This window comes from Lepeophtheirus salmonis, chromosome 11, assembly GCF_016086655.4.
Source record: "Lepeophtheirus salmonis chromosome 11, UVic_Lsal_1.4, whole genome shotgun sequence".
Lineage (NCBI taxonomy): Eukaryota > Metazoa > Arthropoda > Copepoda > Siphonostomatoida > Caligidae > Lepeophtheirus > Lepeophtheirus salmonis.
The window spans coordinates 16933192-16955205 of record NC_052141.2 but is presented as its reverse complement, the minus strand read 5'-3'; the positions used below and the strand labels follow the sequence as shown (position 1 = coordinate 16955205).

At 31.4% G+C, this 22014-nt stretch overlaps 1 protein-coding gene and 1 long non-coding RNA gene across 3 annotated transcripts; one reads left to right on the top strand and one right to left on the bottom strand.

Moving 5' to 3' along the window:
• The first annotated feature begins 13716 nt into the window (after positions 1-13716).
• Positions 13717-15347, top strand: LOC139906563 (uncharacterized). Its single transcript, XR_011782185.1, has 2 exons — positions 13717-14571; positions 14634-15347. It is a non-coding gene; the product is annotated as an uncharacterized lncRNA (long non-coding RNA).
• A 783-nt stretch (positions 15348-16130) lies between these two features.
• LOC121126246 (uncharacterized) lies at positions 16131-22005 on the bottom strand. Of its 2 annotated transcripts, XR_011782183.1 has the most exons (8): positions 21793-22005; positions 20429-20626; positions 19670-20368; positions 19410-19600; positions 19192-19353; positions 18959-19108; positions 16223-16541; positions 16131-16166 (listed from the first exon to the last, which is right to left on the bottom strand). XR_011782183.1 is itself a non-coding variant. In XM_040721568.2 (7 exons), exons 1-7 carry the CDS (start codon positions 21832-21834, stop codon positions 16367-16369), a joined length of 1617 nt encoding a protein of 538 aa, XP_040577502.1. In that variant the 5' UTR covers positions 21835-22005; the 3' UTR covers positions 16155-16366. The 2 variants fall into 2 exon arrangements, 1 of the variants encoding a protein (XP_040577502.1); XM_040721568.2 differs by having other exon boundaries at positions 16155-16541.
• Between the last annotated feature and the right edge of the window lie 9 nt (positions 22006-22014).

Sequence of the window (22014 nt, the reverse complement as noted above, 5' to 3'; positions counted from 1 at the left end):
TTTCGATTGTGTGAGCTTCAATAGCTACAATGGCAACTCCAATTTCGTGTTTCAAATCGTCAATCACCTCTGGAATGTTGCCGTAACATTTAGTCTTGACGGTTTCACACAAAAAATAGTCCAACGGAGTCAAATCGCAGCTACGAGGTGGCCAGTTGACGTTGCCGTTTCGGCTTATGATGCGATTGTCGAAGACAGTGCGCAAAAGCCCCACTGTAACGTTGGATGTGTGGCACGTAGACCCAACCTGTTGGAACCAAATGTCGTTGATATCTTCCTTTTCCATTTGGGGAATCAAAAAATCTTCAAACATAGCCCAATAGCGCTCACCATTGACCGTAACGGCAGCTCCTTGCTCGTTTTTTCGCTTTTGGCAACAGCAGCAATGTTTTGGATTGAGTGCACTGGATGAAAGCGGGAACGCGTTGTTCTATCCATTAACGAACCATCCATTAGTGTATAATTTCTTTGTAATAAGGGGTTTGGTATGAGACAAAGCAAAATTCAAAAACCTCTATATTTATTATCAGAAAAAGTTCTACTATTTGATACTCTTAACAACATCATTGCCTTTGTTAAGTTCAAATGGATGTCATCTTGCCCGATGCCATTCAATAGCATAGCTCCCTGGAGTATAAAGACTTGTGCATAACTTAAATAGATGCTGCTGCGCGATACTCGTCATTCTATTAGTGGATTCCAAATTTGTTAGAATTTGGACGGAAATATACGATACTACCCCAAAATATGAACAAAATATTTGAACACTTTGAAAGGAATTATTAAATCATTTGTCACTTTTGGAACGTAATTGTTTTGATAATGAATTTTAGACTCTTTACTTGTTTTTTCAATGTTTTATTATTTATGCTCCTTCTATTCTTTACATTATATTTTGATTTTTTTTACCCTATACTTCAAATGACATGTTTGATCATGTTTTTATTCATTCCCCTTTTTTTATTATTGGTATTTACAAACATGTACTCAAGTGTTCTTCGGGTGAGAAATAATTTTACCTAAAATGTTTATTTATGTTAATTTCTGTAACATACATATTTTACATTATAAAATACAAACACGAACAGACTTCAGTCTTACTTGGTTAAAAATTGCCAATGAAAATTAAAAAGATTTATTTATATTTAGTTTGTATATATTAAAATTCTAAACTAAAACGATCTATTATAATTAAATATTAGGGAAATTGATAGTATAATGCCTCGTTGTATACAACATTTTTTCTAGTTTTCATTTCATTTGATGTAAATATAATATAATCTGCACCCCCTTTTGGCACTAATGAAATTGCAACATATAATGTTACTATGTGAAAATACAGGCTTTAGTCAATATAAAACAATTTATTCGAATTTTTGACATAGTGATGGATTTATTGTAAGTGCCATTGGTAGCCTTGTATTGTTCCTTCTTCAACCATTATGAAGATTGAAGATATATACTAACATTAACTTGCTCATCTTCTTCCAATTACCTATTTTAATACATTTGATTTTGATATAAGTTCTGTTGGTACAACAAATTCGTTTTTTGGATTTTAAATTTTTTTGGTGTAGTTTTGAATATACAACCCGTAGCTTAAAAAAACTTTTAGATACAGGGAGTCGATTTTATTTAATGAAAAAAATCAACTTATTTAGGGGTAAATTAGGCTTTCCCTCCAGAGCCCCTGAATCAGGTCTCCCTATAATAACGAATCTGAAGTTTTTTTGCGTACCTTTGTAAAACATAAGTGTATTAAAAAAATTCCCTAGGAGATCAGGATCCTTTCATTTTTCTTAAGAGTTCATATTGCTCCATTTGGATATTATAGACAAACACCTTCTGAGCCTCTCTTCATGTTGTGTTCAAGGGATCTCGTTTCTATTTGAATTAATCATGTAGATTCCGTCTTTTTTATGAATATTACTGTAATTTGTATAATTTTTCTGTGCCAAACCCCAAAAGAATAAAATATTGTCAAAATACTAATCGATTTTTTTTTTTTTTTTTTTTTGTATTTTCAAATTGATTTTTCATCTTCTTTAATGGAAGGATCGTTCAATGTTCAGATGCCCCTTCCCATAAAGGTCTAAGATAGTGACTACTGACTTTGTGAATAATTGCCTCTATGCTCAAAAACACATAAATTCGTCCAGATGTTCTCCGGAATAATAGTATACTTCTATTAGAATTAATGGGTTTCATTACAAGATTGAAGAAGATCATGTGAGGAACAGAAAGATTTATCATCCACTATCCACAACTCCTTCATTGAAATTCTGAAGACATTTTCTTCTTAATTAGATAACCTGGACACTTAATTTTTTATTACTGCTGTGCTTCTTGTCATCAGAAAACTAAGTGGAAGATGATTCTAGACTTTGTGCCTTTCTTTTCTCGATAGTTTTGTCTTCAATGCATATTATATAATTCTAATTAATATATTTATTTCTGTATAAAAATAACTCATTACGATTCGTGTACGTATAAAAAATTATAATAGTGCCATGTCGGCACTGTACGGTGGATGCATAAAAACCTTCCATATGAGCTCCCGGAGCTTCTAGAGCGTCATCAAAGATATGTACTACCTCATTTTGTCTTGATTATGTTTATCTTGTCTCATTCACTCATGCTGGCCGCTTTTGTTAGATTGTCAGCTTCAAATATTTAGTTGTTCTCAGTAAATTGAGCGGGGGGGGGGGAATTCTTCGAACCAGTATTTTGAAATATAAACAGAAAGAGTATTGACCCCTCAAACAGTACAAATATGATTGATTGCTGACGACGAGTTCATTTCTTTCAGGGAGTAAAAATGTATAATAGAGCTTCCTTTGTGATCTCCATACTCGACGCAAGACAATTCACGACGATTTGGTCAGACGTAATACTGTTCAATAATTGTCTGTAGTACGTAGTCTCATCCTTACACCGCCTTATAGTATGGTCAGTTGTGGAAAAAATATACAAGATATACATAGATATACAAAGTTAAAAAAATGTGGAAAAACGAAATTACTTTTTCCCCAACCTATTATTTAGATCTTGTAATGTATATTAATATTTTTTTCAATTTATTTGTAAGTTATTTTGATATCAGTCGCTGGGAGTTTGCTTGACTAGTGTACTCAAATATATAATATCAACAAATGGTTCGTATATTCTTCTAAAAAGTCATTTTCTCAAGATTTAATAAATCCTTGACCTTAATTTGTATATCTATAAGCAATACATCTTAAAAGGTTCCCCTGGAAACATTTTGTATAGCATTTGATAAGAGAAACTTAATTATGTTAGCCTATTTCCATAGAATTGATAAATCTCTATTTGTATTTTGAACTACACTATTAAAAATTAAATGTTTAGTGTTGTTGTAGAAAATATGACCTAAAACGTCTAAAAAAATTTACTAAAAGGAATTCTGAACCATCTTTAATATTTTCATTAGTTGTTAAAACTATTGCGGAGATCATATCTAAGTATAAAGTTATCACAAGTGATAGTGCATGTGCTCATTACGACTGAGGGTAACACTGAGCATTATTCAAAAGTGCAAATTAGAATCATGACTAAGTTCAAATTTATTAGCAAAAATGAGACTAATTTTCTCAAGCCCTTAAGATACTTATTTAACCATGCACATAAAAATATAACTTTTCTAGTGTTTTAGTAGTCTTCATAAATTTGCTGTTGAGATAGTTGATAGTTTTGAAAGCTTCATAAATCTCTTACATCAATTTTACAAAACTTTTAGCCTCCATTTTGGAGCAAGACTCTGATGGTTCATTTTTCCAGCAAGTAGGGAAGCATTTCATAGATTTGGAACGCTGAAAGTGAAATATTGCCCAGAACATATCTTCATAATTTATTTTTGAGTAGTGTAAGTCGAAAATGCCAGACAATAATAAAAGAATAGACATTGAGGAAAACTTCTTAATCTAAATATACAGCAATAAGTGATAATCAAATTGTGGCATTCTAACAATGACAGGAATTTTTAAGATCGATAAAAATCCAAAAAACTATGAAACAGAAATTTTTCCTATCGAATAAAATCCACATTTATAATATAAACCATAAAAACAAGAAGGACCAATATTTTTTTTGTAATTGGTGTAATTTTAGCTAATACAGGCTTTTTAAAATCACTATTTTAAGTATAATTTCGATTCAGAGCTATATTTTGAAATGAAATATCAAAATAGTAACAATTGATAAAAACATTTCACTATGAAAAAAATATATTATTTATTAATTTAGATTAAACTCAGTTCTATAAAATGCTTCTAATCATACAAAAAGCCAATAAACTATCAATTATGAAATAAAATATGTCTTTCACATTTGTCAATTGTAGTATATTACTGCTAAAATCAAAGAATAAACAATAAATTACAACTTCAAAAGATTAAATCCAAAAAAATAAAAATAATATATCGAACTTTCTATAAGTGTTAGAGGACCTTTGACTGCCTACATCCCTATTTTATGGTTTGGGCAGAACGTTAATTATTTAATTTATTTTTCTGTTATTATTTCTTAAGTGTAATATATTATATTTATTTTCGTAGCTTCACATAGGTGTCACATTGTACACAGAATAAAATTTACTCGCTAATGCCAGAGGAGATAATATTTTTAAATGTCCCTCCAAATTACAACCCAATGCTGCCATATACAGGGAGCGGGGATAAAATTGTCGCCCAAAATATTTTTCTACAAAAAACAACACAAAATATACATTTTTCAACTTTTTTATTGAAAATCCAAACTATGACGAGCATATAGGTATAAAGTAGCCATTCATTCGATATAATCACCGTCGGCATCAATAACGGCCTCAATACGGCCTCTGAACCGGCTGCAGGCTCTTCTGACCATCTTATTGTCCATGTTGCCGAATACCTCCTTGATGGAGTCCATCAGGCTGGCCTTGGTGCTATAGGGATGTCTGTTGGTATGTCTCTCGAGATAGCCACAGACAAAATAGTCCAAAGGATTAAGGTTGGGAGAGTTAGGAGGCCACAAATGCTTGGTTACGACGTCATAACAGTTCTCGGTTAACCACTGCATGGAGATTTTAGACACATGGCAGGGTGCTGAGTCCTGTTGCCACACCCAGGGCCTGTCTCCCGCCACCCCTTGGGTCCAGGACAGAACTACCTTCTCCATAACATTCAGGTAGACCTCTGTATTGACCTTTAAACCCGTTTCAAACATGTGGGGAGGCATAACATGACCTTCACTGCTGACCACCCCGAACACCATAACCATTGCAGGGAACTTGGTCTTCATTACCTTCCTCACATGGCTGGTTCAGGTGGCTATCAACCTGTTGTTCTGCTTGTTGACCTTCTGATCTTGACAGAAATTCTTTTCATCAGAGAAAAACCACAGCATTCCGGGGTACTTTGGGTGTTGAGCTTGTTGAGCAATTTTGTTGACTTCATCAGCCTGCTGTCCTTTGCCTTCTGGGTCAAGATATGGCCCACCTGCATCTTGTAGCTCCTGCACCTTAAATCCTCCGATAGACAGTCCCTTATTGTTTTCTCATGGCAGCCCAGACCCCTCACCATGGCCTTCATGGACCTGGTAGGGTTATCCTCATACATCTTCTTCACCTTGTCGACAAAGTCGGTGTCCCTGGCCTTCCTGTAGGCGCCCTCCTCCTTAGGTGCCCTCTTTATCGTGGCATCAACATCCCAGGTGTCCTCTAGCTTCTGACGGATACGCTGAACAGTCCGTAAATTCACTCCTAAGGTTGAAGCAATCGTTGAATTGGAGATTTCACCTCCATTATTAACCAATGCCATGACTATGGCGGACCTCGAAAGCTCCTCGTTCCACTTATAGCTCTTTATCTCCTCAAATGATGACGGCATGATGCTAACTGAACTACGTATCGTCAGCTGACGAGAATAGCTTTCCTATTTGGTAACCGGTTTTTTATTTGATAATGTTGCCTTCAAGTTATCAAGGTTTAAAGTAGGCGAATATTTGATCCCCGCTCCCTGTATATATATATACTACCCTACGAATCAATCACTCATATACAAGTGAACAGAAAAAAGTTTATCAAAAAATTAATCAAAGTCGAATTCGAATCGTCTAGATTGCTGTCATATCATCACTTCTCCTAAATGAGTGGATGCATGTGGAGAAGAAAATCTGCTGTGTACGTAATCCAAAATCTAAGCCATTATCAACTAGCCCTAGGACGCTATGATAGAGGACTATATCTGCAGTGGGTGCCACGCCTTCCGGCGCCACCTGGAAGACATCATTGTTGATAAGGACGGCTACTTTAATGATTAAGAGAGTTTAGACACACATCTGCTGATAGAATTAATTTTGTTGAAATTCTACTGTTAATTAATAAATTATATCTTGTCAAAGTTTAAAATTCAAGGTGTTTACATTTAATGCAGCACTCAGTATTTCCAACATAGCTCCAAAATTCAAACCTTGAATATTTATTGTACAGTTGATTTAATTGATTAAGGGACCATAATACAAAGGAATTTTTTTAATGACGGGATCTAGAGTAAAATATAATTTTCTGTGAAAAAATATGTTAAATCGGTTATTTTTAATCTTGAGTTGCATTATTATGAATATTCAATAGTTATTTTCCCCCCTAAAGGGAATAAAAGTTATCACCCATTTACCTTCACATCTGCTTTTCCCGGAATTGCACATCTTAAAAAATGGTCCGATAGTTTAAAGCTATTTCTTTAAATTAATTAAAATCTGGAATTTCATACTTTGACTTGCCATTATCTACTCCTGAAGAATATATATTCTGACAAAAATCCAAACCACGATTTACAAAATGAGATACGAGATATGTAACCTTTTCCTGGGAGCCATCCTTTTGAATTGAACAATATTCTCGAATTAAGATAATTTTTTGAGTATTGTGGTGCCCCAAGGTATTTGAGTTAGGAAAGAGTTTCCATATTTCGACCCAATTCGAGTCTCAAGTCTTTGCTTACAAGTATGTACGTATTCTGTCTCATATATTTGCTAATAAGTTATTCACATATCTTCAAAATATGAGCTCAAGTTCAAAAAGAGTTGCAAGTCTCAATATCAAGTGCCCACCCCGGACTAAAAGAGTAAGACAATTTGTAGTATCTAATTCATTAATTTCTTATATCTATACTTTTCTATATAAATAGAAAGAGAGAAGAATAAGAAAGATAAAGTGGTCCAAATGGGAGGGAATTCATCTAGGTTATATACTCCTAAAAGGAAAGAAAATCCTAGTCTTAATTGACTCTGGATCAAAACGGATCGAGGCTTAAGTAATGAAGGAAACGTCGATCATAGCAACATTGAGACAGATATTCCATTGGGTTTCTCGCATTGGATTTTCGCAGGAAGTCCAACGGGGAGGAGGGCCTATGGTTCTATCACCCCCGTATCACCTTCTGTCAAATGGTTCGGCTGAGAGAGATGTTGTCAACAACCACTTTTGAACAAAATGATCATTGTTTATTGAAGAGATACAACACTGTTGAAATGTGGAAAACCACCCGCATAACTTTTACTTTCTCATCCTTTACATACCCGCTTGCAGAGATTGTTATATAATTCCAAAAATTATATCCTACTATGAAAGTTGGGGTTCAATGTCACGACTAGGGAAGACCAAAATAGGCTCTGGGACTCTAAATAAAGCATTAGGAGAACTCTATGGTCTGTCAAATGTCAATATGATGTGTGGCGATGACGCCTTAACCTATGTGTTCCTAAATTGGCAGCGAGCTACAATAGGTTCCACTTTAATACATAACAGATGGGAAAAATACCATTTAAGGTAATCCATGGATTGAGATTGTCATTGAGACTCCTCTTCATAAGTAAATAAAAAACATTAAATAATATTAATTTAAAAAAAGTCAATTCTGAAACTATATATCCGAATACTTTTTATCTCCCATATATAAATGTTGCCTGCAATAGGTTATTGATTAAAACAACATTTGACGCCACTCTTAACACAGACATCAATTATTTAAAGATATCTCTGTGTTTTTTTGTTGTTGTTGAATCTTACATTCAAAATATCATTAAAAATTGAATAATCTCCTTCAAAAATGGGGTTTACCAAGAAAACATTTTCCTTATTCCTTATTACTTGTACTAATTATTTTTCGTATGTTCGCAGATATATAATATTTTATACAATAAAAGTAGGTTTTGTTGTGAATCATATTACAGATATTGCGTGAATTATACATTTTTAATTTAATATTTGACTGCTATTCATAAATAACGTTTATTTTTCATAAATTGGAACAGGATATTTGACATAAAAAAATTTGTACATTGCCACTTCAAAATAAAACAGATTTTAGCTGAATAAAGAACGAACACTTTCAGACTTTGTCTAAAATGTAATCAGTATAATTCTTAAAGTTTACATAACAGTAAATATGTAATAATAGTCTGCTAGTATGCCTGCCAGGCCCTATAATATCATAACGATAATATTTCTTAAGCCAGGATTTTCCAAACTAAGGCATTGTTAGCTGAGCCCCCCTTTATATGAAGCATGTGTGGACTGAAAGCAATTCTCAGTTATCCATCTTCCTGCACCCTCCCCCTAGCCTCCCCTCATGGCTCTCACTTTGTAAACCATTGTCTTAAGCAATCTTAGCTATCGAAGTCACTCCTGGAACTCGGGGCACTACACCCCCTGCGCTTAAGATAGCTACGGCCCTATTTTTATCTAACATTTTCTAGCAAAGCCTTCGTTTTAAGTGCCTGTTACCAAACTGCAATGCTGCCCTTGACTTCGACTTCACTGAATATGAATTAGCTGGGACTCAGGCTCCCTATGCCTTCGGTTACCAAATTTCCTATGGTCACACTCTCCCCATTGTAATAAAATATAAAAATAATTAAAAAAAACTATAAAGATGCAGTAGAAGGATCAAATAGTCAGATGAAATCTTATTTAAGTAAATTAGTGGATATTGACAACTTTGAACTGAACTCTTTTTTTTTTTCTTTTGGAATTACTGCAATTAATACCTTTAAAAGGGTCGATGGAAAAAACTTCATGGCTGGATAATCAAATTCACTGAATTAATTGATTCATAATCCATTGTACTTTTGGGATGAATGACTCCCCATCCAATGTCTACAAATAATACCTTGGGAGAGTGTCTAATTCACTTCAAGGATAGTGGAGTACACCAACAATATCAAAGATGTTTCGTTTTGGCTTCGCTCAATGTAATTGTACTAATAAAAAACTACAGATTTTTGTGTATAAATATGTTCTTCAGCAGAAGTTGTCATCACTACGTGAAGATCAACTGGCTGGGGCTGTAGTTTTAAAAACGAGAAGTATTAATGAGGAAAGTAGTACCACTCAGTTTGATAAGGAGATCAAACTAGAATCTTACATTCCTAAAATAGGTCCTATTCAATCAATTATAGCAGTTGAACCTCTAAAAGACTAGTATAACTTCAAAACAACTAACTTACATGACCAATTACTATATAAAAAAAAAACAGATATAATTCTAGGTCACATAAAATATTTTCGATATTTCATTAATTTATTCATAAAGAATATGGAAAAAACAAAAAAACCAATTGAAAATATACATCAAAACAATAAAGTCCCAGAACATGTTGGACAATATATATCAATCTAAGTTTTGGCATCACAAAATATCTATTTTTTGTTACATTTTATATATGAAGATTGTGCCCTTAGCAGTCTAGTAGTGACATATTTTCGTTAAGCGTATTTTTTGATATATTTATATTTTATAAATATTCCATCTACATAATTTTATGTAAATGAAACACGTCGTTGCCTTTATTGTATCACGCAACCTTCCCTCTAAAAGGAACCTAAAATAAACCCTAAATCATTTGGTAGTTAGACAAATCAGTCAACCATACCAAATGCTTGCAGTAGCTTCAAACCACGATTGATTTTTTTACCAAGTAGTGAAACTAGAAGCAGTAGTTATCGGAACTATACTTTTTTTTTTAAGTTTTTGTTTTTGTTTCATCTCCCTCAAATATAGATGGAGCTGAAGATATAGAGGGGATAATCTGTTTGTTTAAATTTATAGTTTTCGTCTCTAAAATTTTTGCTACATAATTGTAAATTGTTACTCCGTTCCTAATTTTTCCAATAAGAATAATTATAGAAACTTTTAGCATTAATTATTTTTGATTACGAGGTTCTATTACGCAACCAAAAAAATATATCTCAAATAAAACTAAACTAGCTGAATGTTTATCCCATGTCTCTATGTTAATGTCGGAGCTACATAAAAAAAAGACGAGTCTGTGACACGAAGGCTCCAGAGACTGTTGGAATCTCCACCCGGACTGTCAACAGTATCAAGAAATCCAATACAGTTCCATATAGCCTAAAAGAACCAAAACTTATCTACTAACAACGTCTCCATATGTCCCTCATTCAGGCCTCGTCTCCAATCCCTGGACTTTGCAGTTTTTCGTGTCTTGGAGAAAAATGTCTCCCCCACCCCTTATCCAAATTTGGATACACTCCCATTTGCCTTCATGACAGATTGGTACGTCAGATAGGTCAATATTTTCACAAGCAGGTCTAAACTGTTGTTATTGCTTGTAAGGAGAACAAATTGAATAAAAATATAGTTAAATATAGTTTTTAAACAATTCACAAATGGGGTTTGAGATGTCCATAAAAATCTCGCTCTTTGTAATTTAATTATACTAAAGGAAGTTTTGGATCACATTCTGTATAAATAAATAAAAATTAAAATAAAATCAATTTGATAATAATTAATTTACAAAATAAAAAAAACAATATTTGATATTCAACGCCTTGGATGACCTTAAATCACTTTTGTCTAATTAGTAAACAATTTTTTTTAGGAAACAGATTATTTTAATTGTTTTGAGATTTGAATAATCTCTTTAAAAAATATATTTTACAAAGAAAACATTTTCTGAATTAGAAAAATGAGCTATAATTTTGATAGCGTATCCCGGGAATAATACACTTTTTGTATGTCTCGGGCAGCGTTTATCTAAATTATCACAATATAATATCATAACAGGTGTTTGTTTCTATATCTGCAGATTAGCAAATTTATCTTAGTATCCTATTTAATTAAAATAATTTATGATAAAAACGTATTTATTTTTATAAAAAACAAGACAGATACCGTCTTTATACTTGAATAAAAGTTATGCAGAATTTTGTGCTACGTACGCATGGCTATGTTTGATTCTGATCAGGCCAGATTCATGGGCTCTGGAGGGCCAGTTTAATATTTTGCAAAAGAGTTGATTTTTTACATAAAACATTTCGATTCCATATGTATTTAAGTTTTTTTTAAGGTATGGTTTGTCGATGATTTGAAAATTCACCCAAACAAATTAAAAATCCAAAAACACAACGTATATTAACTACGAATTGAAAAAGAGAATTAGGAAGAAAATGAGCTAATAAATCTTAGTATGTACCTTCAATCTTCATAATGTTTGACGAAGGAACCTAGGAAGCTATTAATGGCAATAACAATAAATAAGTAATAAGGTCAAACATTTGAAAAAAATTAATTTATATATTTACCAAAATCAATATTTTTACATGGTAATGTTATATGTTGCAATTTAAAGAGTGAAAACAACAAAAAATGTTGTTTACAAGGAGTTTTAAGAAAATAAATTTAACTATTACATAATTATAGTTTATAATAAATCATTTTAGCTTAGAATATTAACATAAAAAAGCTAAATATAAATAAAATCTTTTTAATTGGCTATCTTTAAGATAGCGTGTTCGTGCTAGTAGAAAATAATTGGATATAAAGGGAAAGGAGAGGATTAGCGAGTGTGCTTAATATTTTTAGTTAGTGCATCATAAAATAATTCGTATTAAGATATTTAATACAGATGCATATTTATTAAAAAATAGAATATAATTTTTTTTAATAAACGTAGGTTTCGTGAATCAAATATGTTACAGAAGTTGCGTGAATTATAAACTTTTATATTGTTTTTATCCTGGGATTAAAATAATGAAGAGGGATGAAGCCAAAGCATCGAGATAAAATATATTATTACATGTATTTTATATATATTAGCCTATGTACCTAGAATATTGGATGAAGCACGCAGCTCAAACTCTAAAATTATTTTATAGCTTGATTTTTCCTTTTTTTGAATATCCCTCTAAACTATAAAGGGGTTTTCATTTATACACATATGATTTATTAATTGTTCTTAGAAAAATAAATGTATTATTTCACATTGACATACAATGGTCAATATTTGCAGAGGTGTCTTTATTTTGAACAAAATCTCACGATACAAAGACTCTAGACTTGAACTCCTTAGCTAAATCTTGCGACTCTACTTATACTCCAAAACTAGTATATTCTGGACTCAAGAAAAGCTTTAAAATCATGGATCCTATCTTATAGTTATGAACTTGAAATGAGGTTGATATGAAATCTAAGGATTTGATGAAAATATTAAAGGACTTGGCTATGATTAAAGATTCGACCTGATCTTACTGTATAAAGACTTTTTCCCCTACTCTGATTAATGCTGTATCGTAAGTTGCAGGAGTGGAACCGAAATCCCTGGAAGCTAAGGATTAAAGATATTATTAGAAAGGATAAGACACTAAAATTCAAGTTTGGGGTCATTACATTTTTGAATAAGGACATTGAAAACGACCTATTGTATAGCAAGTCCCGGCATTCTAAATTTCATGGTCTATTAAAAAGAAGCTAACTAAAAAAAGTTATAGTTATCAACACTCAATTTCTCACATGAGTGACAATGAGTTCCTCGTTATCTGACTTTATATTTTATCGTGAGCAAGATTAATAATTAATTTTATAGCCTCAAAAATGATAACAAAGCAGGCAACTGATTTTCACAACATCCTTATGCTCAATAGGGCCATAAGACTTGCTCCTCCTTCTCCTTGTGCTTTTACAAACATCCCATCTCAAATCATAATGCAAATATTATGCATTTTAGTATATATTAAGATTTGAATAAACTATAAACGCTGGTTTCATATTAATAACCCAAGATGGATTGCAAAAATTAGAGTGTATACTGTTATTGTGACAATTAATTTTCCCTACTTCATGTGCAAGTTGCGCACATTCAAAGAATATTTTATTGATAGAAATTTACGATTATTTGTCGAAGGACACTTATTTTAATTAAACCAATTATTTGAATTATTATAAGCTATTGCAAATAATGTATGGCTGTTACTTGAACTAGCCTCAAGACACACTGTAGGGGAAGCATTCCCCATTAGCACTTAATTTTATCTCATTTGCATGTGAATTCTATCAATTTAATAATTGTTATTCAAAGATATTTGAATATTTGGCAGAATTGCCATTATATATAATGAAGGTTACTAGAAATACGAGGTTAGACCATCACGTAATCGGGCTTGCTAGAATTTTCAACCTGATGTATTGTACCAAATACTAGGCAAGATAGGTAGATTTTGACAAAACACGCAACCAGTCATAGTCTATGACGTCACTATTGCTAGAATTTTCAATTTAATGTATCGTAACGACTGCTGGGTAAGACAAAACACGCAACCACTCATCTACTATGACATCAATATTAAAAGGAATGCAAGTCAAACATTAGTCGTACACACGTTGTGGTATAATTAAGGGTGATAATTTTGGTAAGAATAGAAAAGCGTGCGAGGAGAAAAGAAGAATTACTTATGGCATCATTGATTAAATAATATACATCTTCTTCTATGAATCATGAACGTTATCATTCCCGCCTTTATTATTCAATATTAATATAATATGAGATGGTGATAGTCGATAGAGAACTGAATAAAATCCCCAAAATAACGTCGCCTTCTGTCTGGATTTATGAAAATGGAGGCCCAGGAATTTGGAAAATACTTACCGGATGAGAAACAGATGGTTTGTCGGATTTGTCGATATAAATGTGCCTTTAGTCCTCTGTCTAGAATTACACGCCACTCATTATCCTCATCTCATAACAAGAGTATGGATATTCATCTATAAAATCAATTTGACGATGAATACATCAAGTCAGACTTTAACTTTGATCTCACAACGATGGTTATTGCATGTAATATAACCTTATCCATTGCTAATCATCTACGTTCAAAAAATTTATGGAGAAATACAAGGGTAAACATATCCCTTCCCGAGGAACCATCATTAAATTAATGGAGGATGTTGTTACTGATGTCATTTATAGAAATACATATAAAAATGTTTTTAGTCATCCACACCAAATGACGATCAAGTTATCAGTAAAAAGTATAAAATATTTACTAATTTCGAAATGGAACTCTGAATTTTGTATTATCTAACAGTAAGTATTCGCTTTTTTTTAAATCTAACCCTAAAATATGATTCTATTTTAGCTAAACATATCAAGAATTATGATACACAACTCAGTAAAGGGCAAAAACAACTGCTTAAATGGTCACAACAACGGGGGTAGTAGCTTTGGATGGTTTGCAACTAGTTTGTCTGAGACTACTTACTTCGCTTTAATACTTGGGTATGATAATTAGGTTTTCCAATATTACATAGTCAATAAATATTACTTTTTTATCACTAAAGGCTTAGCTATGGTTGATGGGCTCCAAGAAATGGTGTTCAGAAAACTCATAAAAGGCAAAAACAACTGTTTAAATGGTCACAACAACGAGGGTAGTTACATTGGGTGTTGCATTATAATTAACAATTGTGTATATCCATCATGATAATAGTATGTTGTTATATAAGCATACCTAAATAACGGGGGAAAATCTTTTTTGATGCTCTTAATAGGGAGTAATATCGCCGGACATTACTACATAATTAGCTTTTGCTCTAAATCTTTATGATGAATTTATTTATAACATTTTTTTATTAGTATATTTATTGTCTAATTTTATGATTTTGACATTTACTTTATTATTAATAGTTAGTTAGATCTCATCGGTAGAGATATATCTATCCTGTGCACAATTGTATATAGCAACTTCCACATGAAGAAGAGGGGTGATTATCTTTTTGATTAAGCTCCACGTCTCGCTTGTGTATTGCAACCTAAAGTTATGACATATTTAACTGAATTCCGAGGTTAAAACAAGAAAAAATTATCTGGATCAATCTATTATTTCAATATTCTGTATTTATAATTTATTATTATTAATAGTTATATGATTTTAATTGTTTAATTTTGTATATTTAACTTAAATGTTTAATGGTTTATTTTTTAGTATGTAGATTATATTTAATTAAAGCCTTCTTTTTTAAACTTTGAGTTTCAAATATATTTCAAATACTCTACTTTGTCGTTTCATTAGCTATTATTCTGAGAATAAGGTTCATAATGAATTACAATTTCATGGAGTGTGACGTTTTCAAATCTACTGTAACGGATAAAAAACGTCGAAGTCAATTATACGTTGTATATCTTCATTAAACATTTTGCTATTAAATACATTCGTTATACCCTCAAAAATCATAATAAAGCAGGCAGATGATAATCACATCAGTATTTTAAACAATGATACCATATGTCTTTTTTCCCCCCTCCTCCTTGCACGCGTTTTTCTCTACAATATTATCAACTATAGGTATAAGTTAGTATTTCAATTAACCTTGGATATAATGGAACACAAATGTTACCTTTTGATATATACGCTGCTCTCCTCAGCTACTGTTGAGAGAGTATTTTCTAAAGGTGGTAAATTATTTAAGGATATACGTCAGTGTTTAAAAGATGAAAACTTTTGTCAATGAATTAAATATTTAAGAGTGAAAACACTGGATTAATTATTTTAATGATTTTTTAAATATAATTTTAGATCTTAAAGCTCATTATTTTTTGTACCTAATTTCTCATCATTTCTTGGAAAACAAAATATATATAAATTTCAAGGATTTAATTGCAATCATAAAGAGTTGTCAAATTCAAATACTCCTATACTAGCAGAAAATGAGCTCATGGTTTCTTGAGTGGACTAATACCTATATTATGTACAAATGTTTTTGTTAGCAAGTTTGCAAATTTACCTTTGAATATTTCATCCTATCGGAACAATGCAGGGATTAAAGCGGCCAGAGGCATTACATGATTTTATGTATTAAGGATTATCTGTATAACTTTTAAATATATTTAATTTTTGACAAAAAAATTTAAATAAATACAAAAACATTACCTTAATGTTGGATAAAAATATCAATATGAATTTAAAAGGGATAAAATATAATTGTCCACAAGTGGTATGTATAAAAAAAATAAAACTAATTTAAATGCATATGAATAATAAATGTATAAAATATATTGCGTCCATTTTCACTATTTACTTTTTGATTAATTCATCGCAAATAATATTCAACTCTCGGTTTTCTGACATTTTCTGTTCCAAAGTATTTTCCAAGGATGCATTCCTCATTTCTGCTTTCCTTAAAAGGGCTTGTAGCTTCCCAATTTCAGATTTGTTATGCCCTTGAATTTCTTCAAAACTAAAGTTTACTCTGCAAAAAAAAAACAATCATAGTAACATACAGCGTTTTATACAGGGGCATCAGCAGAGGGTGGCTAGAAGTGCTGTAGCATAATCAAATTAAGGAATTTTTTGTTTTTTAATTAACATTTTTTTCTTCAGGCTGATCAAATTTTACTTAAAAAAGATTTATATTTTAAAAATAAGGTGATTAGGACAAATTATGCAGCAAATCAAAAAATTTAATATTGGAAATTTTTTGCACAAAAAAAAATATTTTTTTATGAATAGCATAGATTTTCAAATTTCCCAACAAAAAATTTAACCTTTGAAATTAAAATTTTGATTATTTTTTTTGCAAAAAAATTATTTTTTAATGAATAGCTCTGGATTTTTGAAAATTATTTTTGAAAAAAATGTTATATTTCAAATATTTTTCAAAAACGTAATGTTTGAAATTTCATTTTTTCCAAAATAATTTTTTTTACGAAAAATTTAATTTACTCTTTTTTTTTTTGCAAAACTTTATTTTAAATTGAATTTTTCAGAACTTTGTTCCTTAAAAAATTTTTTGTTTCTGAATAGCTAGGGATTTTTGAAACTTTGTTCAAAAAAAATTAATTTTTTGATTTTTTTTGAAAAAATCCAAAAAAAAGAAATATATATAAGCCTGCGGACGCCCCTGTTATATGACATCAGCATTGTGTAAGTCGACCATTTTGGGGACTTAACAAAAAATACAGTTTTAATAAAATAAAATACCTTTTGCATTATTATTATGGAAAATTGGATGTCAAAATGGGATTAACAAATAAAAAGAATTCAGCTTTTTATCAAAAACTGTTATTGTCTAGTTTTACTATATCTATATCTGACCCTAACATGTATGAAACATATAGTTACGCTTTAAATAAAATATTGAAATGAATGAGCTTTTTTTCGTTTAAATTTAATTATTTGTGAATAACTGTGGTTTTAGGATTTTTTTCCAAAAAGTTTAATTTTTGAAACTAATTTTTAGATTTTTTTTTCAAGAAATGCCCATTTTTTTAGTCCCTAATCGACCCTTTTCGAATGATTTTGATTACTTATTCCATTGATTTAATTCAAATATCCCGTTGTCATCAAGTAGACCTCGATGCAAGTGTTTAATTTTTTTTTTTTTCATTTTTAAAGCCATTTAATGGAGTTTAATCAAGCAAGATTTAGTGGAAATTTGTGCATTTCCTGTAGTTACTGTATACAAGTTGTAACTTGTAAAACCAAAAAATTAGATAAGGGTACTAGGAAAACTGCCCTGGGGAAAATTGCCCGTGCAAGATTGCCCTAGAGAAAATTGACAGTTATGAACACTGCCCGTATTTTTTCAAACTTCATGATGATTTTTTTAAATTCAATCCAATCAAGGATTGATAAGGATGGGGGTGGGGGGGATAAATAGCTTCTTAAAAAATGGTTAAATACCCTCGGCCCTCAAATTGTAACGGGGGTAATGTGGAATTACTAAAAACCACCGCTAATGCATCCATAGAGCCTCTTTAATATCAAAAAATAGTTCCAAGCCCTCGAAATCCTTAAAAACCACCACCAATGTATAACATATATCCAAGGAACTCCTCTAAGACTAGAAAATATCAGACTGGCTCGGGGGTATTATGGGATTGCTAAGAACCACCAAGGGGTTGAAACTATTTTTTGATATTAAAGAGGCTCATTGGATGTATTGGCGGTGATTTTTAGCAACCCCATACTACCCCGGGCCAGTCTGAGGGCGTGGGGGTATTGAACCATATTTGTGAGGCCCTCAGCTATTTACCCCCCCCTCCTTCCAATCCTCTCGATCCAATGATTAGAATATTAGACTGAATTTGAAAAAAAATGAAAGGAAATGGTATTGCAAAACTATTAATCACACTGGAAGTGACTACCTTTGAGAATGCAACAAAACAATATGTTTAGACATTTGTCATAAATAATATTTAGCGAATTTAACATGTTATATTATGCATCATGATGTTTGAAAAAAATACGGGCAATTTTCCTCCATGGCAATTTCCTCGAGAGCAATCTTCCACGGACAATTTTCCCCGGGGCACAATATCAATGGCGTAATTTTTGGCTACAAATTACTAAAAATGTAAGAATTTTGTAGCACTTTATTAAGTTCAAATACCCATAACTCATGAATACATAACAGCCGTGATATTTATTGTAAAATTGTATAGTAGATCATTAGAATGTAAAATGTTGTTATTAAATAATGTATTTAAGACGGAACAAACAATTACCACTTGTACAATTTGCCAATATAAGTTGCCACTTGTATATAACATGGTATAGAATAATATCAACTATGATGTCCCAGGTATGACAGAATGTACAACGTCTGTTAAAATATTCTACTCTATATCAAAGTTAAATATTAAAGAAAGAGTTTAAACAACCTACATTTTTAATTTTTCTTCGACATGGGATTTTAATTCTGAGTACTTCTTTATAGACAATTCACATTTGTGGCTGTAATTTTTGGCTACATCTTTTAGATCATCTTCAACACTCTTATAATCTGTTATGACCTCTTTCATACGTTCATATTTCCTAGAAAAATAATCAGGGAACAAATGAGTATCAAGATTTTTAGTACTAATTCAGTCTACTCTGATATAATGATGATTGATTACCGTTGAACGTCGTTATGAGCACGCTCCGAGGAACATCGATCTTCAAGTAATGTATTTTTTTCACAAATTAGCTTTTGATTTTCAATTTCCAACACTGCTCTATCTCTTTCGCGTTCCCTGATAATGTCATGCGCAGTTTTTTCGTAGAAATCAATTAAATCCCTGTAAAATACAAGTTTTTAACAAATGTGAATATGAATAAATTTAAGTGAAATGACATCATTTGTTGATTAGATTTATCAGATTGAGCCAACTCATATCTATATTTTGTGATTACACCATCCATGGAGGTCGATTCTTTTTCAATTGCATGTATTTTCTTGTCCATGTCCAGGAGTTTAGCTTGGCAAATCAATTCACTTCGATTACGAAGATCACGTACTTGAGAAATTGAGACGTTTATATTATTCTAAATAATATTCGTGAAATGAAAATAATATATTGGATAGTAAACACTCAAAAGAAAACCTACACTCACGCAAATGGAATTGCTGCCTTCATAATCTTCGCTACTACCCAAGAGAATAGATGGTTCTGTTGAGGAAATATTAGTCACAACTTTATCATCTGAAGAATATGATGGAATATCAATCGTAGTATCCAAAACAATTTTGGATTTCGAGTCTAACGGATCAACACTCGAATAATCTGACAGAATCTTCGACGTAACAGACTCCTGATATTCCTTTGGTAAATTAGAATCATATAAAAATCCTTCAGAACTCTCACAATAAATATCGTCCTTAGGAATTTTAGTTTCGGTTGTACAGGAATTGTTATTAGGATCTTGGGACATATCTTGTACATCCTTCATTGAGATTTTTGATTGATAAAAGAATGGATCAACATTTGAATCATTACACTGATCAATGTTTTCATGCATTGAGATAATAGAGTTGGTTGGTAATGGTTCGATATTTAAATCATCAAACTTATCCGGTTCTTCTTTCATTGGGATTATAGATTTGATTGGACTTGCAATATTTTCACAATCAGAGATTATTTCTTGGTTTAAAGACGGGTTCAATTCAACTCGATCAACTTCTTTTCCTACAGAACATTGGATATTAAGGCTATCACAAATTGAATCACTTGACGGTTCAGCCGAATGATTGAGGGACTTTTGACACATAGAGTTTTCTGCATTCATCACATTTTCATCAACATTTTTAATTTTCTTTAAGGACAAATTAGATAGATTATGTTCCACAACTTATATTTATATTTTCATAGTTACTGGAGTGTTTAAACTCATTTTTTCGATATCGTGGAGAAGAGGACCAATAGAATGTCGCGATGGATTTGATGATGTACTACTAAAATTAACCAATAGATCATAATTATCGGTTTCGGAATTATCCGAAGAGGTACTAGTTCCTTTTTCTCGGTATTTTTCAAATGCTGGATTACTAGAGTTTTGGACCTCATTTTGAACCTGAATAGTAAAACACAAATGTAGGTGCATCATTTTCCCTTTTAGCTTAAAAAAAGTAGGCATATATGTAGGATGACTTATGACCCGTCAATACAAAAGCAAACTAAAATGATTTTTATCAAAAATTGAGTGTGTTCTAATACGAATTATCATCAATCTCTTTCAATAAATTATTATTCTTCTTATTCCTTTGAGGCACTGCAAATTATACTTGATGTAGCAAAAATTGATCATCACAATTAAATAATTAGAAATTGACAGATTTTATTTGAAATGCCATATCGGGGCTAATATAAATCTCTTAAAACAAATAAAGGTGTTAAACTATTGCCTAAATTATTGAATATCTTAGTTCATGCTAATATTTGAAATTTACTTTTTGATTTTTTTTGTAAATAACTATGAATTATTATTAAAATTATATTGAAATTTTTTATCCAAAAATTTAATTTTTTGTGAATAGCTATGGACTTTTGATATTTTTTTTTCTTGAAATTATATAATTACTAATTAAAAAGGATAATTATAAATAAATTATTCGAAATTTGGAAGTCTTCAGAAACTTTAAGAGGGGAGAGTGAGTCCCCTCACCCCACCCAAAGTGACTAGCGACGGTACTGGAGATGGCAAGGATTAGTTAAGCACACAGAGTGTACATATTATGACCTTGAGAAGTTTAACAATAGCTGTTATAATTGATTTACTAATAGATATTATACTAAAATCCAGAGTAAAAATATCAACCTATTAAATTGATGGCTGTGTCAGCAAAATAATATCCAAAGTTAACATCTGAAGGCAATATCTCCATATTTCTTACTTATATATATTTTTCCTCAATGCAACATCACTTACAAGTCTCATATTTACTGTCAAAAATACAAAATTATATTTATAGCCCGTCCGGCCATCAATAAACGAATCTACTATTTGAAAATTCTGAGATACTATTGTCCAAGCTAAATATTTAATTGCGGTATGATAAATATTATTTATCAGTCAAAATGATCTTGTTAGAATTTGTGTTAGGTTATTTTTACTGGGATCTTAAACGTTGATTTGAAGGGAGAAATTGGTCGGGAATTAAAGGTTTTACACCTTAAATAATCGGTCTCACTAAAAAATCCTTATTGGTTGAGTCCTAATTTCAAACAAACAATACATACCAATAATCTTGAATGGTTGGAGGACTTCGTAGGGGAGCTCATGTTCTGTAATGCGCACTTTGCTTTCAAATCCAGGAACTGATTATATATTTATAAAGATAATCTGATATCAAAACAGATGTTACAATAAGAACCAGTAAGAACAATAAATAATAATAACACAAATTGAAGTATATAAATCCTAGTTACAAAGGTGTAAGCATGAATTACTATACTATGTTG

What these genes read in the sequence shown, in the direction of transcription:
- LOC121126246 (XM_040721568.2), bottom strand. Translation starts at nt 21,834, where the DNA reads ATGAGCTCCCCTACGAAGTCCTCCAACCATTCAAGATTATTG. An exon ending in CCAACCATTCAAGATTATTG is followed by an intron (nt 20,627 to 21,792) that starts GTATGTATTGTT and finishes TTTACTATTCAG; the next exon opens with GTTCAAAATGAGGTCCAAAA. An exon ending in GTCGAAGAAAAATTAAAAAT is followed by an intron (nt 16,542 to 18,958) that starts GTAGGTTGTTTA and finishes TTTTTTTTGCAG; the next exon opens with AGTAAACTTTAGTTTTGAAG.